At 63.5% G+C, this 17,523-nt stretch overlaps 1 protein-coding gene across 3 annotated transcripts; it reads left to right on the top strand.

Annotated features, from left to right (window-relative positions):
* The first annotated feature begins 1,065 nt into the window (after nt 1-1,065).
* Nucleotides 1,066-14,863, top strand: GPAA1 (glycosylphosphatidylinositol anchor attachment 1). Of its 3 annotated transcripts, none has more exons than XM_073329816.1 (13): nt 1,066-1,131; nt 3,522-3,630; nt 4,063-4,242; nt 4,694-4,805; nt 5,457-5,604; nt 6,241-6,342; nt 6,573-6,769; nt 7,054-7,250; nt 7,596-7,749; nt 8,133-8,228; nt 8,760-8,956; nt 12,113-12,283; nt 13,929-14,863. In XM_073329816.1, exons 2-13 carry the CDS (start codon nt 3,557-3,559, stop codon nt 14,170-14,172), a joined length of 1,872 nt encoding a protein of 623 aa, XP_073185917.1. In that variant the 5' UTR covers nt 1,066-1,131; nt 3,522-3,556; the 3' UTR covers nt 14,173-14,863. The 3 variants fall into 3 exon arrangements, with proteins under 3 accessions (XP_073185917.1, XP_073185916.1, XP_073185918.1); XM_073329815.1 differs by lacking the exon at nt 1,066-1,131 and adding an exon at nt 1,876-1,982; XM_073329817.1 differs by lacking the exon at nt 1,066-1,131 and adding an exon at nt 2,271-2,352.
* The last annotated feature ends 2,660 nt before the right edge of the window (nt 14,864-17,523 follow it).

Here is a 17,523-nt window from a genome sequence, read left to right on the forward strand (position 1 = left end):
ATGAAAAGCCTGACTTTGAACTGACTCCGGGCCGTCTTTGCATTCACTGTTGTAGCCATGTTGGTCCCAGGATATCAGAGAAACAAGGTGGGTGAGGTATTGTCTTTTATTGTACCAACTTCTGTCAGTGAGAGAGACAAGATTTTGAGCTTACAGAGAGCTTTTCTTTGGGTCTGGGAAAGGAACTCAAAGTGTCACTGCTGAATACAAGATTTGAGTAGATTGGTTAGCAAAAGTAAACTCCTGTTGAACGGCCCTTTGAAATATATGTTACCTGCTTGTGCTAAACCATCTGTTCAAACCTTGTGACACTTTGAGTTAGTTTTCCAGACCTGAAGAAGAGCTCTGTGTAAGCCCCTAACTCAGGAGCAGAGGGAGGCCCAAGGAACAAGGAGGGGCCGCCAGGCCAGTTACTGTTTCCCAGGGAGTGCAATGCCCCACTGTGCCCGGATAGCCCTGGGGGGCGTGGGGCAGGGCAGCGTCCCAGCTCCCTGCACCCCGGCCCGGGGACTCTCCCCACAGGTGCACGGCTGCACTCGGGCCCAGGAGCCCCTGAGTCACGCTGGGTGGCCAAGCCCCGGGTTTGCGCATGGACCCGTAGACCAGCTCCTGGGGCTCAGGGCCCAGCTTCCACCCCGGGACAGGTCGGGGAGGGGAGCGATCCTGGCTCCTCCTTCCGTGCCCTGGGTGGGACGGGCTGAGCTTGAAAGGAGGGGCTAGAGGTGAAAGTAAGAGGGTATGCCCGGGTACGGCCTACCAGCAAGAGCAGCCCAGCTTCCCCGGGGGACAATTTAAAGGGCCTAGGGCTCCCAGCAGTGGCTGGAGCCCCAGGCCCTTTAAATTGCCTCCAGAGCCCAGCTGCTGGAGCCCTGGGGGAGCGGCTGCGGGGCTTGGCGGCTATTTAAAGGGACCCGGGCGCCCCTGCTTCTACCACCCAGGCCCTTTAAATAGCCGCCGGAGCCCCGGGCTGCTGCTGCTACCCTGGTGGGGGTGGGGGTGGGGGTGGGGGAGGGGGGGCACTTACCTTACAGGGTGGGCTGGGGCTGGCTCTGGCTCTGACCCTCCTCAGCCCCGCCCCTTTCGCCCGAGGCCCCGCCCCTTCTGGGGTCCAGAGCTCGCCCCAGCACACCGGTAAGTCACTCCACTTACTTTCACGCCTGGCCCCTGTGGGGTCTCGCTGGGCCCGTGTCGGCGGGGAACAGCGCAGCCAGCCGCCGGGGAGCTACTCGGCAGCGGGGCCAGCCCCGGCGAGCGGAGACTCTCCATGGAGACCCGGCCCCTTTGCCGGGCCACGTGCGCCGGCTCCGGGGTTTAGCCCCAATCCAGCGGGGGGGGGGGGGGGCTGTTGCCCTCTGGCTGCCCCCCCCGGGCTGCGTCCTCTGTGTGCCATCGGGACCGCCTGGGGCGAGCATCTCCGCCCCCTCCCCTTGCACCCCCATCTCCGCCCCCTCCCCTTGCACCCCCATCTCCGCCCCGCCCAGGAACAGCAGGGGCAGCCTGAGCGCAGAGCTGTGCCGGGGAATCTCATTTCCATATAGCCATGGTGCATTGCGTGCAGGGAAGCAAGTCCCTGGCCAAGGGGCTGATTTTGCTCCCAATGTCCCCGATTCCGACGATCAAACCCGGGATTTAAATCGGTTCAATTAAATCCCCCCCCGCGCCCACCCCCTGTGCCCACCCTCCGTGCCCTGCGCCCTGCACCCACCCCCTGTGCCCACCCTCCGTGCCCTGCACCCCCTGCGCCCACCCCCTGCACCCCCTGTGTGCACGCCCGCCCCCCGCGCCCTGCACCCAGCCCCCGCGCCCCCCCCTGCCCTGCCCCGCCCCGCCCCGCCCCACCTGGGCGCCCGCGCGCCCCCTCCCGGCTGCTGGGAGCGAGGCTCGTCCCGGGGCGGGTCCCCTCGGTGGCTCTGAGCTCGATTGCTCAGTGGAGCGGCCGCTCGGCGCTGGATTGAGCGGCCTGGGCCCTCGCGCCGCGGCCGGTAGGTGCGGGCCGGGTGCAGGGGACTGGCGGGGGGAGGGGCGCCCCCCCCCTCGGGCTGACCGCGGGGCTCGTGCTGGAGCTCGGCTCGGGGGGGGGGTCGCTGCGGCGCGACACCCCCCCCCCCGGAGACCAGCCGAGCGCGTCTCCCGCCAGGCGGGTTCCCGAGACCCCCCCCCGGCACTCGCCCCCCCCCCGGGGGCCCGGCCCCGCCCCCCTCCCGCCGCTCGGGGACCGGCCCCGCCCCGCTCTAGGGCGGAGCCCCCCCCCCCGTCCAGCTGCGGGCCCCGGCCCCGGCCCCGGCGAGCCACACGCCGCGGGGGCGGCGCCTGTAGGGCCCCGGGGGGGGCACGGACCGACCGGCGGCGCCTGTACGTCCCGGGGGGCGTTAAACGTACCTGCGGCCCCGGGGGGGGGGCACATGGACATGCCTGGGGGGGGGCGCGGCCCCGGGGGGGGGCACATGGACATGCCTGGGGGGGGGCGCGGCCCCGGGGGGGGGCACATGGTCATGCCTGGGGGGGGGCGCGGCCCCGGGGGGGGCACATGGTCATGCCTGGGGGGGGGGCGCGGCCCCGGGGGGGGCACATGGACATGCCTGGGGGGGGGCGCGGCCCCGGGGGGGGCACATGGACATGCCTGGGGGGGGGCACATGGACATGCCTGGGGGGGGGGCGCGGCCCCGGGGGGGGGCACATGGTCATGCCTGGGGGGGGGCGCGGCCCCGGGGGGGGGGGGGCACATGGACATGCCTGGGGGGGGGCGCGGCCCCGGGGGGGGGGGGCACATGGACATGCCTGGGGGGGGGGCGCGGCCCCGGGGGGGGCACATGGTCATGCCTGGGGGGGGGGCGCGGCCCCGGGGGGGGGCACATGGTCATGCCTGGGGGGGGGGCGCGGCCCCGGGGGGGGGCACATGGTCATGCCTGGGGGGGGGGGCGCGGCCCCGGGGGGGGCACATGGTCATGCCTGGGGGGGGGGGGCGCGGCCCCGGGGGGGGGCACATGGTCATGCCTGGGGGGGGGGGCGCGGCCCCGGGGGGGGGCACATGGTCATGCCTGGGGGGGGGGGTGCGGCCCCGGGGGGGGGCACATGGTCATGCCTGGGGGGGGGCGCGGCCCCGGGGGGGGCACATGGTCATGCCTGGGGGGGGGGCGCGGCCCCGGGGGGGGCACATGGCCATGCCTGGGGGGGGGGGCGCGGCCCCGGGGGGGGGCACATGGCCATGCCTGGGGGGGGGGGCGCGGCCCCGGGGGGGGCACATGTACAGCCCGGGGGGGGCACACGTACCTGCGGCCCGTGGGGGCGTTGTGCACATGTGGGGACGGTGCACCTAGGTGGGCAGGCAGGAGTCCGGGTGGGGGTCGGGGTGTCCCCGGGGGGGTCAGCGAGGGGCATGGGGGGGCTGTCGGGAGCTGGGGAGCAGGGGCTCGGCCCGGGCAGGGCCGCTGGCCGCATTGTGCCCTCGCCCCTCTGGCCGCGCCTGCCCCAGGGGGCTCCCGGGTCCCTGCCAGCTGGAGACGCTGCCCTATTCTCCGCAGTGCCCCCAGGAGTCCGTGGGCCCCGGCCGTCCGCCATGGGGCTCCTGTCGGACCCGTACCGCAGGCGGGCGCTGTCCCGGCTCATCCTCCGCCTCAACACCCCGCTCTGGTGAGTGCCCGGCCCCTGGCTTCCTGGGCTCCCTGCCGCAGGCTCTGTGGGGAGCTCTCTCTGTTTCCTCCCATCCCCACGCTCTGCTCTCTCCTTCCGTCCCTCTTCTCCTCTCCCTCAGGGCCACCCGTCAGCAGGGCGGGAAGTGGCACACAGCACGATCTCCCCCAGGGCCCGGACACAGCCCTCCTTGCCCTAGGAGTCCAGGGATGGGGGCCAGGCATTGAGCCAGCATTGCCTGCCTGGCAGTGCCAAGTGCTGCACCCCAGAGAGGGAGGGAGCCCAGCTGGGGCTCAAAGCCGTGGCCCCCACGTGCACAGATATCCTCCCTGTTAGACCTGACCCCTTCTCTCATGGGGCAATGGGGCCTGGGCAGGGAGTGCGGAGGGGAGCAGCCTGGGGTCTTCACCCCCTTGTGTTTCCTGTCTGCAGCATTCTCAGCTACCTGGCTGGACTGGGCTGGTTCTTGGGCCTGGCCTCCCCACCCTTCACCCTGCGCTCATACATGTCAGAGAACGCCATGGGCTCCACCATGGTGGAGGAGCAGTTCGTGTTTGGCGAGAGGGCACTCTCCTACGCCCGGGAGTTCGCTGGCCACAAGAAGAAGGTGGGGTGAGTTCAAGCCGCCAGTAGTCGGGGGAGCCCTGGCCAGGGTACAGGCCAAGCACTTCTCCGAAGGCCCCAGGCCAGCAGGGGAGGAAGGGTGGCACCCCGTGCCAGCTGCCTTTGTAATACACAGGAGTGTCCTGCCAGGGCCCAGCCTGCAGCACTCAAGGCAGGTGAACTGTATGCTGGGAGTTGTAGTCTCTAGGTGCTAATGGAGGGGGTGGCTCCGCAGGGCCCTGCAGTTTGCTCTCCTTGTGCATTGCGCTGGTGTGTCTCACTCTGCAAGGCCGGGCAGTGGCACTGGGCAAGTCTGTGCCTGTGGGTGGGTAGAGTGTGGCCCTGGGCTCTGAGAAGGACAATCTGGGGTTTGCTATGCGCGCTGGGCTCTAGCGTTACCCGTCCCCCCGGGCAAGAGGGCCCCGTTCCAGCCCATCATGCTTCCTGTCTCCTTTCCCAGGGGGATCCCCGTGGCCTGGCTGGAGAAGACCATGTGGAACCTGGGCCTGGAGGTTTATAAGCAGCCCTTCTCCCGCACTCTGCCCTTCCCCGACGAGACACGTGAAAGATACGTACGTGCCAGGCTGGGACCGCAGTCCCTGGGAGCTGCCCCATCTCTGTCCTGGGGGTAGGGCACAGATAAGCTGCAGGCACTGGGGGTTGGGGAGTTTCCCCCCTGGGCTGGGGGTTGGTGCAAAGGGACAGATGCAGCCCCTACGCCCCGTGGGCTAGCACCTCTCCACAGAGCTCTGGGGCTTCTCGCAGGATCCTGGCCCTTCCTCATCTCCATACCATGTGTGCTGATCCAGCAGGTCTGCTTCACAGAAAAGGGGTAGCAGAACTGAGGGGCTGACAGCACTTGAGGGGCCAGGGCCAGTCACTGGGCAAAAGGCAGGAGCTGAACTAGCTCGCTGCATGCAGCTCTGCACCCAGTCCCAACCCACAGCCTCTGCTATCCCAGTGCTGGGCTCCCCCCTCCTCAATCCCAACCTGAGCCCCCTGCTATCCCTGCCATGGACTTCCCCCCTGCCGCCAGTTGCTGGTGCTCCTCAGCCCCCTGCTCTCCCCATTCTGGGTCCCTCCTCAGCAGACACCACGATGCTGTGTTTGGCTCTGGGGTGGGAAGAAGCCCCTTCCAGGGCCTGGCTCCCTGCAAAGCCCACTTCTTTTGTGGGTGGGGCTCGGTTCCACTGTCCTGCTGAGCCCTGGTTCCCTCCCTGCAGATGGTGAAGGGTACGAATGTGTACGGGATCCTGCGGGCACCACGTGCGGCCAGCACAGAGTCCTTGGTCCTGAGCGTGCCCTGTAGCATGGGGCAGCACAACAACCAGGCCGTGGGTCTCATGCTGGCCTTGGCTTCCTACTTCCGGGGTAAGTGAGTACATGCCTGGGGGGTGGGGCCTGTGGGAGTGGCAGGGAGGTGCTGAGTCAGGTGCACCTGAGTGTGGCTTGCTGCTCAACAGTGCATGGGCCAGGCCTTTGTGTGACCTGGTGACGGAGGTCCTGTGGCCCAGGAATCTGGTGGGGTTCCTAGGGCTATATCAGGCTCCCGGGCAGGGCGAGGGGGGTTCCCGGGACTGTATTGGGCTCCCCCATGGCCTGACGAGAGGGTTCCCTGGCCCATATCAGGGTCCCTCCCACCCCTGGCCCAGTGAGGGGCTTCCTGGGGCTGCATTCCCCCCGGCCTGGTGAGGAGGGTTCCTGGGGCTGTCAGGCTGTTCAAATCAGACTCTCATGTCTCAGCCCCTCCCCTTGGCATCTGTGCAGTGTGTAGAGCACGGAGGCCTCTGCCCTGTTCACAGACGCCCGGGGGCCCAGCTGCAGGTAAGTGGCGGGTTCCTCCTGGGGCTGCTTCAGGCCAATCGCCCTGTGCAGGACGGGGTGTGTGGCTGACTAGGCTGTAGTCCCCAGGCATCTGCTGACACGGGCCCCGCCGTGGTGCATACTGCTCCCTGGGGCCGGCTGGCCTGGCCCTCGCTGACACGGGCAGTGCTTGTCTGCTTGCAGGTCAGATTTACTGGGCCAAGGACATCATCTTCCTGGTGAACGAGCACGACCTGATCGGCATGGAGGCCTGGCTGGAGGCCTACCACGATGTCAATGTCACCGGTGAGGCCAGAGGAGCTGTGGGGGCAGGGCTGGGTGGGGCGCAGCAGGGGGGCCCTGGGCTAGAGTGCAGCACTCTGGTGAGTCGCAGCCAAACACTCACTGAGCAGGCACAGCTGCTCGCTGCTCTGAGGGGCTGTTTCCAAACCGGGGAGCTGGCTGGGGCTTTCTCCCCGCAAGCTGGGTTCTGGGCAGTGGGGGCTGCCTGGTCTGAGCTGCTGCTGTGCTGGCAGAGGTGCTCTCCTCGGGGATGCTGGGCCGGGCCGGAGCCATCCAGGCGGCTGTCTCGCTGGAGCTGAGCAGCGACGTCATCACCAGCTTCGATGTGGCCGTGGAGGGGCTGAACGGGCAGCTGCCCAACCTGGACCTGGTCAACCTCTTCTACGCCTTCTGCCAGAAGAACGGGCTGCTGTGCACCATCCAGGGCAAGGTGAGAGTTGGGGGTGGGGAGCCCAGCACCATGCATGTCAAGGGGGTGGGGGGTGTTCCTGGCACCATCAGGGCAAGGAGGCAGGGGCAGCACCATCCAGGGCATAGTGAGATTGGGGGTGGGGGGAGTGTTCACAGCCAGACTCCTCTCCCTGCTGGTTTCTCCTGACCCCCTCCCCCACTTTCCCAATTGCACCCCCGGCCAGGCTCCTTGGCTGTCAGGGCAGGGGTGGGGTGGACTGCATGGGGGGGCAGGGGGCAGGCCCTGATGTCTCTGCCCTGCAGCTGCAGCGCACGGACTGGGACACGCTGCCGGCCTATGTGCATAGCCTGCAGACCCTGCTGCTCATGGTGCTGAAGCAGGGCTCCGGCCGGCCCCAGGGCGACCATGGCCTCTTCCTGCGCTACCATATCGAGGCCATCACTGTGCGTGGCATCAACAGCTTCCGGCAGTACAAGTACGACATGGGCACCATGGGCAAGTGAGTAACACCCCTGCGGGCAGGGGCCCCTGCTCCCCCAGTATGCAAGAGCCGGGACGGAGGGGCTGGCCTGGGCAGCAGGGGCGCTGCGGGTCAGGACTGAGGAGCACCAGCTGGGCTGGGGGATGGAAGGAGCCCAGGGTTGGGATGGCCGGGGGGCTGTGGATCAGGACTGTGGGCTCTTGGCAGAGCCAAGGCCTGGGGAGCCTAGGGGAATGCTGGTCTAGCTCAGTGTGGGGACTGGCCAGGGATGGGACTGAGAGGCTGTGCCCCCCGTTGTCCCACACTGCCACCCCTGGGCGAGGACGGTGCCAGCATCCACCCTGCTGAGGGCCTGCCCCGCAGGACGCTGGAGGGGATGTTCCGCAAGCTGAACAACCTGCTGGAGCGCTTGCACCAGTCCTACTTCTTCTACCTGCTGCCCTCGCTCGCACGCTTCGTCTCCATCGGCGTCTACATGCCGGCCGTCGGCGGCCTCGTCCTCGTCCTCGTCCTCAAGATATCCCCGGTGCCGCAGCTGCAGGGGGAGTGGGAGAGCTCTGGGCTGCAGCAGGGTCAGGCCTAGGGACGGGGGCGCAGGTGGAGTCTCTGCTCAGACTCAGGTTGGGGAGGAGCCGGCGTTTTCCACGAGGCCGCTGAACTGCGCAGCCCTGCCTGATGGGGGAAGGGGGCGCGTTCCCAAGGCTGACAGGAGGGGACCCCTCACCACTCTGCAGTGCCCCCTCTCCACAGCCTGGGTCCCGGTGAGGAGCTCGCTCTGGGAGGCAGGGGCTGCGCCTGTCTCTGGGGAGCAGGGATCTGCCCGTGGCTGGGTGAGGGTCGGCGCAGGGGCCCAGTGGGTCAGGGGGTGCTGTGTGGTTGGTTTCCTTGACTCTGCCCCACGCCCTCGACCTGTGGATGAAGCTGAGTAAATGTGATGCGGGTGCCGAGGAGCCGCTCTGCGATGGAGACAAGGGTGCTGCCCACGCTGCCGCCGAGGTGAGGGGTTGCAGGGCCCTGCCCTGGCCGCTCCTGGAGCTCTCCAGGCCCAAGGGCAGCTACTGCCTTCCTCCCCTATCCCCCATGGACTCCCCCGCCGTGGGTTCTCAGGTTCCTGGCCATCTAAAGGACGTCTATGGTACCTGCTACCGCAGTATGCAAGCGCCTCCCAATCTTTACCCTCATCACCCTGCACAGATCAGGACCGGGGACCTGCCCAGGGTCCCCAGGGCGTCTGGGGCAGGGCAGAGAGCTCCTAAGTCGAGCGATCACCCCACTGGGCTGCCCTGCTGTGTAACCCTCCCCACCACAGCTCCTGCCCCTTGGTTCGATGGGCCCAGCCCCTCAGGAGATGCTGCTTTGGGGCTGGGCTTGAAGTTGCCCAGGGCCCTTTCCCCGGGGCAGGGAGGAAGATTTGGGGTCCCCTTTGCCCCAGAAACTGGGATTCCTCCAAGGCTGAGGCCTGATGGGGTTGGCTCTGGCCCTGGTTCAGCTGCCCCTGCTTAGCTTCCTCCCTTCCCCGCCCCGCAGGAGTCGCGGCCTGGCCTGCTCACCCTGGTGCCACCTCTGCTGATCTGCCATGCCACAGGCCTCACCCTCTACTTCCTGCCTGTGCTGGGCCAGCACGTGGCCACCCAGCACTTCCCCGTCTCGGAGTCGGAGGCCGTGGTGCTGACGGTCACGGCCGTCTACGTGGCCGGGCTGGCGTTGCCACACAACACGCCCAGGTACGTGCGGGTCCCGGCAGGGAAAGGCAGGGCGATGCGACGAGATCCGGCGCTCACCCAGGGCCAGCAGCAGGTTGTGCTCTGGGGTGAAGTCAGTGGGCCAGCAGGAACACAAACAGGCCTAATACGCATACACAATGACTCCAGAGCTCTCTCCCCCAGCAGGGGGCGCTGTGGGGAGCAGGGCGCTGGCTGTGGGAGCCTGTCCCGGGGGGGGCCCTATGGCATTCTCCAGGGTACAGTCTGGACTGCTGAACAGCTGTCCCCCCTCAGTTCTCCAGCCTGGGGTGCCTCTTACACCGCCACTCCTGGTCTGCCCACACAGCCTCCAGCATGTAACTCACTCCCGGCTGAGTTACATGAGTGCTCTAGCCAGCCACTCCTGAATTATATAACAGAACAACACAAGCAAATTCCCAATCCCAGACTTTCCCCACAAATGTGCGTCTTGTACTGCCCAGCTCTTTACTCCTAGACAATACAAGCTCATAGAAAGTCTGTCATTTCATTAATAGAAAATGATATGCACAAATCCTGCTATCTCAAATGGAGTACCCCAGACACTTCAGTACAAGCACACACTGGTTTAGATAAAACAATAACACAAGTTTATTAACTACAGAAAGATTTTAAGTGATGAGGGATAAAAGTCAGAACTGGTTACAAAGAAATAAGATACCTAACTTAGCAAGCTATGCAAACTTAAAGCAAAAGGTTTTCTCTCACTATGTGTTCTAGCAATCTTACAGCCAGGATCTAGCTCCAGTCCAGTGATGCTTCCTTTGTCTTTCAGGTGTTGTTGGTGCTGTGAGTAGAGATGAAGGGAGAGATAATCTGGGGAGTTTGTTCCCCTTTCTTACAGCAATTCTCTTCTTTGAGAATCCTCTCCAGCTGGGGTCCAGGTGGCCAAGTCCCTGGGATGGGAGCTTCCAGCTGTGTCTGTGCCAAGATGTAAATTTCTCACTCACACCCTTTTTCCTGATAAAGAATGCCTGCTTAGCCAGGTGATAGTCCATTGGAGTTTGTTGACACCTGACTGAGGCATCAGTTGGCCTTTTATCTTTGAGGAACTGGTTTGTGCCTGCTTTTTTAAATTTGGAGCGTATCTCAGTAATGTCATACAGTAGAATTTTATAATCGGACTTTATATAAATGACTGCCTAGCAAGGAGTACTGCAGAAAGGGATCTGGGGGACACAGTGGATCACAAACTAAATATGAGTCAATAGTGTCACACTGTTGCAAAAAAAAGCAAATGTCATTTTGGGCTGTATTAGCAGGAGTGTTGTAAGCAAGACACACAACGTAATTCTTCTGCTCTATTCTGCATTGATTAGGCCTCAGCTGGAGTATTATGTCCAGTTCTGGGCATCACATTTCAGGAAAGATGGGGACAAATTGGAGAAAGTTTAGAGAAGAGCAACAAAAATGATTAAAGGTCTAGAAAACATGACCTCTGAGGGAAGACTGAAAAACTGGGTTTGTTTAGTCTGGAGAGAAGAGAAGACTGAGGGGGAACAAGAGTTTTCAAAAACACAAAAGGTTGTTACAAGGAGGAGGGAGAAAAATTGTTCTCCTATCCTCGGAGGTTAAGGAGAGGAAGCAATGGACTTAAATTGCAACAAGAGGGGTTTAGGTTGGACATTAGGAAAAACTTCCTAACTGTCAGGGTGATTAAGCACTAGAATAAATTGCCTAGGGAGGTTGTGGAATCTCCGTCATTGGAGATTTTTAAGACCTTGTCTACACTTACCTGAGGATCAACGCTGCGGCAATCGATGCATCAGCAGTCAATTTAGCGGGTCTAGTGAAGACCTGCTAAATCAGGGGCGGGCAAACTTTTTGGCCTGAGGGCCACATCGGGTTTCAGAAATTGTATGGACAGACAGTTGGGGAGGCTGTGCCTCCCCAGACAGCCAGGCGTGGCCTGGCCCCTGTTCCCTGATGGCCTCCTGCCCCTATTCAACCACCCCTTCTCCCTGACCGCCATCGGACCCCCCCGCCCCTAACTGCCCCCCACTGCCCCGTCCAACCCCCCCCGGACTTCTGCCCCATCCAAACACCCCTTCTCCCTGTCCCCTGCCTGCCCCCTGCCACCCCATCCAACCCCTCCTCTCATTCCTGACTGTCCCCCAGGGACCCCTGCCCCATCCAACCACCCCTTCTCCCTGACTGCCCCCCGGAACCCCTGCCCCCATTCAACCCCCTTGTTCCCCGCCCACTGATCGCCCTGACCCCTATCCACCCCCTGGCCTCTGACCACCTCCCAAACTCCCCTGCCCTCTATCCAACCCCGCTCCCTGCCCCCTTACCATGCTGCCTGGAGCACTAGGACAGGCAGCTGCGCCACCCAGCTGGAGCCAGCCACGCAGCACAGAGACCGGGTCAGGCCGGGCTCTGTAGCTGCACTGCCCCAGGAGCTCAGAGCTCCCCCGCCCAGAGCATCGCGTTGGGGGTGCAGTGAGCTGAGGCTGCAGGGGAGGGGGAACAGCGGAGGAGGGGCCGGGGGCTAGCCTCCCCAGCCAGGAGCTCAGGGGCCAGGCAGAAAGGGCCCGCAGGCCGTAGTTTGCTCACCTCTGTGTTAAATCGACCGCCAATCGCTCTCTGGTTGACTCCTGTACTCCACCTGATGGAGAAGGGTAAAGGGGAGTTGACGGGAGAGAGTGTCTCGTCAATGTTGCGTAATGTGGACCCTGCAGTAAGTAGATCTAAGCTACATTGATTTGAGTTACGCTATTCACATAACTCAAATTGCGTAGCTTAGATTGACTTTTCCCTTTAGTGTTGACAAGGCCTAAGAGCAGGTTGGACAAACACCTGTCAGGGATGGTCTAGGTAATACTCAATCCTGCTGTGAGTGCAGGGGACTGGACTAGATGGACCTCTCAAGGTCCCTTCCAATTCCATGATTCTATGAACTTTACCTACAATGTTGCCACACATTTTACCGGGACAATAATGATCAGCACATGATGAGTTTTCACAATACCTCATAAGGCATGCTTTATACAGAATTGTGTAAAAAGGGTGAACATAGCGCCCTGTGACAGTCTATAGAAAATGGTACCTTTGGTTCTCTGCTGTTTCTCAGCCCTGGCCAGAGCGGGGGCTAGGCAGGTGTCTGTGGGGCCTGACAGTCATTTCTCTGCTCTGCAGGGTGCTGACTGGCTGTGGGAGTGAACGCGGCTGGATGACCCTGAAGCTTCTGTCCCTGCTGTACCTGGCCATGCAGCTGGGCTGCATTGCCCTTATTAACTTCTCCCTGGGCTTCCTCCTGGCTGTCACCATGGTGCCCGTTGCAGCCATCGTCCAGCCCAAAGGCCCCAAGTAAGTGGCACCTGTGCATTTCCCATGGTATCCAGTGAGGCGGCCCAAGGTCACCTAAGCCAGGCCTGTCCATGAGTGGCCGGGGCTCCATGGCCAGTCTCATCCTTGGTGGGCTCGCTCTGCAGGTGCCAGGATCCTTATTCTTTATCCTTTATTCTTGCCAGTAAGTTAAAGAAGTATGGGCTGGATGAATGCACTATAAGGTGGATAGAAAGCTGGCTAGATTGTCGGGCTCAACTGGTAGTGATCAATGGCTCCATGTCTAGTTGGCAGCTGGTATCAAGTGGAGTGCCCCAAGGGTCGGTCCTCGGGCCGGTTTTGTTCAATATCTTCATAAATGATCTGGAGGATGGTGTGGATTGCACTCTCAGCAAGTTTGCAGATGACACTAAACTGGAAGGAGAGGTAGATACGCTGGAGGGTAGGGATAGGATACAGAGGGACCTAGACAAATTAGAGGATTGGGCCGAAAGAAATCTGATGAGGTTCAACAAGGACAAGTGCAGAGTCCTGCACTTAGGACGGAAGAACCCCATGCACCGCTACAGACTAGGGACCGAATGGCTCGGCAGCAGTTCTGCGGAGAAGGACCTAGGGGTGACAGTGGACGAGAAGCTGGATAGGAGTCAACAGTGGGCTCTTGTTGCCAAGAAGACCAATGGCATTTTGGGTTGTATATGTAGGGACATTGCCAGCAGATCGAGGGACATGATCGTTCCCCTCTATTCGACATTGGTGAGGCCTCATCTGGAGTACTGTGTCCAGTTTTGGGCCCCACACTACAAGAAGGATGTGGAAAAATTGGAGAGAGTCCAGCGGAGGGCAACAAAAATGATTAGGGGACTGGAACAGATGACTTATGAGGAGAGGCTGAGGGAACTGGGGATGTTTAGTCTGCGGAAGAGAAGAATGAGGGGGGATTTGATAGCTGCTTTCAACTACCTGAGAAGTGGTTCCAAAGAGGATAGTTCTAGACTATTCTCAGTGATAGAAGATGACAGGACAAGGAGTAATGGTCTCAAGTTGCAGTGGGGGAGGTTTAGGTTGGATATTAGGAAAAACTTTTTCACTAGGAGGGTGGTGAAACACTGGAATGGGCTCCCTAGGGAGGTGGTGGAATCTCCTTCCTTAGAAGTTTTTAAGGTCAGGCTTAACAAAGCCCTGGCTGGGATGATTTAGTTGGGGATTGGTCCTGCTTTGAGCAGGGGATTGGACTAGATGACCTCCTGAGGTCCCTTCCAACCCTGATATTCTATGATCCTTGCTTGGGTACAGGCAGGGTGCCTTGAGAACCAACAGCCAGTCCAAGGGATGGGCTGGAAATCCCCTCCCCAACCAGGGACCAGGCCCATATGCTGGTATTGGTAATCTGTCTACCACCAGCCTCTCCCAGCATGGGGAGCTGTAGGCATAGGCGTTCCCTGCTCCTCCATCCTCTCAGAGCACCCCCTGCTCAGGGGACTAGGGCAGGAGCACTGGGAGTTGTTGGGGAGCTCCTGGCCATTCCAGCCCCAGCCTCTCCCAGCAGGGGGCGCTGTAGGGAGTGGGGCAGGAGTGCTGGGATTTGCCCCTTTTCAGCCCAGCCCTGCTGGCTGGTGCGCCCCAGGCTGCCCCACTCTGATCCCTGCCTGCGTCTGTCTCCCAGGTATCTGTATGCAGTGCTACTGGTCCTGGTCACTCCAGCTGTCACCCTCCTACTCAGCATCATCCTGTACCAGGAGCTGATCGAGTACCCCGTCTCAGCGCTGGAGTGCTGGCAGCTCTTCCTGCAGGCTGTGTCTGAGGGCCTGCTGGACCACTACCTCTACGGCTCCATAGTCTTTCCCTTCATCGCCCTCTTCGTCTACCCCTGCTGGCTGCTGCTCTGGAATGTGCTCTTCTGGAAGTAGCTGGGCCCCTCTGCCTGGCCCTATGTCTCCTGGGGGAGGAGGCTGCTGACTGGGCCCCCGCCTGGCAACTGGATCCCAGGATCTGGGTCTTGCCCTGGAGCCATCCCATGTTCTCAGGCTGGAGCCTTGCACCTTTGTTCTGGAGGGAGAAGGCTGTTCTGGGGCCTGCAGCAGGAGTCAGTTCCCCTCCCTTGTGCTCAGTGGCCTCAAGAGGGCCTGGGGTGCCCACTGCCTGCACTCCACTGAACTCAGCTGTCCTTGGGCTTCGCATGCTGGGACCTTTGCCTTCGGGGGGCATCTGCCAGCTGGTGCACAGGGGAGGGGACACGGCACCGGGCTGCGGGCATGGGAGCAGTGATGCTTTGGCCTTGCTTGTTCCCACAGACAGAAGGCAGATGGCGGGGCTTAAGCTGGGAGAAGCAGGAGGCAGTACTGGAGAGGCAGGTCCCCTTGAGTCCACATAGGTAGGGGAGTGGAGGGTGCTCCCCACTCTTCCTCATGCATGGGCTGGATATGCCTTCCTCAGCATTGGGGGAGGAGAGGAGTGGGGCATTCAGGTTTGCATACTCCTCCACTGTATACAGGTGGGCCAGGCCCCCACAGCAGACTGGGCTGGGGGAATCCACAGGGATTGGAAAGGCAAGTGCGTGCCAGGAGTGTTCATCTTTGTAATAAAATAAGAAGAAAAGCCTTTGGCAAGTGTGGTGAGGGTGGTTCATAGCTGGTGCTGGCGGCACCCACAGGCCTCCATCCTTGGGCTGGGTCCTGACCAACTGTAGGTAAATAAGATGATCCAGCCTTGGGGAGCTTACGAGTTAGGAAGGGAGCTGCTCAGCAAGGGGGGAGAGAGTCCAATTCCGCGTACACTGCAAGTGAGGGGTAGGGGGTTAGGACAGCAGCGCTAGCTCTCCCCATCTGGCACGTGACAGCAGCATGGCAGAGGCAGACCTTGGAAGGACAGGTCAGGGAGGGGGGTTCCTGCGGGAGGTCAGGCAGAAGGCAAGGAGGTGGTTGTGGAGGTCTTGTGTCAGCAGAGGAGGCCGGGCCAGATGCAGTGAGAGACGTGGGGTGAAGTCAAGTTTAGGGGGCAGCCCAATTTACACTGCAAATCAACATCCCCCATGAAGCCACTGCTGTGGTGGTCCGAATGCAGCAACACCAATCTCTGTGCCCAGCTTCTCTGTGCCTGGTTGTGAACTAGGTCCACGCTGGGGAGTACAGGCCCCCCCTTCCGATGTTCAGAGCTTTCAAGGGCATTGGCCCCCTCTCCTCAGAGGACACCTTTCCCCCTGCTGCTGTGGCCTTCCCCCACCCTGGAACCACTGGCTGCGAGGGGGAGGTTCATGAGTGCAGGAGCCAGAACTTGCCCCGGAGTTGAAGCGAGGGAGTGGACTTCTCCCCAAGCCTCGGCGACACTGAAAACTCAAGTCGACCTTGAGTTGGTCAACTTACAGCCACTGCAGTTCGTGTGCGCACTGATGGTCTGTCGGGTGCCTGTCCGCACCTGGCGTGAGGGGGCAGTGTGGGGATGAGACCCGTGGCTCGCAGCTCCCCCCCGCCCCCGGAGCCTGGCTATCCCCCCCTGGCTGGCAGCTCCCCCTGGCTCATAGCTCTCCTCCTACTGTCCCAGGATCCTGGCTCTGCCCCCCGGAGCCTGGCTATCCCCCCCAGGTCGCAGCTCCCCCCCCCCCCCGAGCCTGGCTATCCCCCCTGACTGGCAGCTTCCCCCCCCCGACTGGCAGCTCTCCTCCTACTGCCCCGGGAGTCTGGCTCCGCCCCCCGGAGCCTGGCTATCCCCCCCCAGGTTGCAGCTCCCCCCCCCCCCAGAGCCTGGCTATCCCCCCCGACTGGCAGCTCCCCCCCTGGCTCATAGCTCTCCTCCTACTGCCCTGGGAGCCTGGGTCTGCCCCCCGGAGCCTGGCTATTCCCCCCCAGGTCGCAGCTCCCCCCCCCAGAGCCTGGCTATCCCCCCTGACTGGCAGCTCCCCCCCCCGGCTCATAGCTCTCCTCCTACTGCCCCGGGAGCCTGGCTCCACACCCCGGAAGCCTGGCTATCCCCCCCAGGTCGCAACTTCCCCCCCCCGGAGCCTGGCTATCCCCCCCGACTGGCAGCTCCCCCCCCCGGCTCATAGCTCTCCTCCTACTGCCTCAGGAGCCTGGCTCCACGCCCCGGGAGCCTGGCTATCCCCCCCGACTGGCAGCTCCCCCCCCCCGGCTCATAGCTCTCCTCCTACTGTCCCAGGAGTCTGGCTCCGCCCCCCCGGAGCCTGGCTATCCCCCCCAGCTTGCAGCTCCCCCCCCCAGCCTGGCTATCCCCCCCCGACTGGCAGCTTCCCCCCCGACTGGCAGCTCTCCTCCTACTGCCCCGGGAGTCTGGCTCCGCCCCCCGGAGCCTGGCTATCCCCCCCCCCCCAGGTCGCAGCTCCCCGCCCCGGAGCCTGGCTATCCCCCCCGACTGGCAGCTTCCCCCCCGACTGGCAGCTCTCCTCCTACTGCCCCGGGAGCCTGGCTCCGCGCCCCGGAGCCTGGCTATTCCCCCCCAGGTCGCAGCTCCCCTCCCCCAGAGCCTGGCTATCCCCCCCGACTGGCAGCTCCCCCCCCCGGCTCATAGCTCTCCTCCTACTGCCCTGGGAGCCTGGGTCTGCCCCCCGGAGCCTGGCTATCCCCCCCCCCAGGTCGCAGCTCCCCCCCCCCCGGAGCCTGGCTATCCCCCCCGACTGGCAGCTTCCCCCCCGGCTCATAGCTCTCCTCCTACTGCCCCGGGAGCCTGGCTATCCCCCCCCAGGTCGCAGCCCCCCCCCCCCGGAGCCTGGCTATCCCCCCCGACTGGCAGCTCCCCCCCCGGCTCATAGCTCTCCTCCTACTGCCCCGGGAGCCTGGGTCCGCCCCCCGGAGCCTGGCTATCCCCCCCCCAGGTCGCAGCCCCCCCCCCGCAGCTCCGCGCTCGCCCCCGGGCTCCCCAGCGGGGCAGCCCCTGGAATCTCCCCTCCCTGCCCGGAGCGGGGGCCGGGGCCGGGGGCAGGGAGCCGGGCGGGGAGGCCCGAGGACTCTGCTGGGGGGGCCGGGCCCAGAACGGCGCGGAGGGGGAAGGGCTGGGGGGGCGGAGTCCCATGGGGTAGGGGCGTGGCCCAGGCCCGACCCGGCCCAGCGCTGCCGCAAGGCTATGACCCCATGACCTCCAGCGCGGGGGCTGTTTCCGGTGGGGGCGGTGCTTCCGGCTCGGCGTCGCGATCCACGTGACCGGATATCAGTTGTGCCCAGAGGCGCTGCAAGCTCCGCCCTTTCCGCGTCTCCTGCCGAGCCCCGTCCCCTCCCCACTCGGCCGCCGTAGGCCCGGCCCGCGCGGTGCAC

Source organism: Lepidochelys kempii, chromosome 2 (genome assembly GCF_965140265.1).
Source record: "Lepidochelys kempii isolate rLepKem1 chromosome 2, rLepKem1.hap2, whole genome shotgun sequence".
In the NCBI taxonomy this organism is placed as follows: Eukaryota; Metazoa; Chordata; order Testudines; family Cheloniidae; genus Lepidochelys; species Lepidochelys kempii.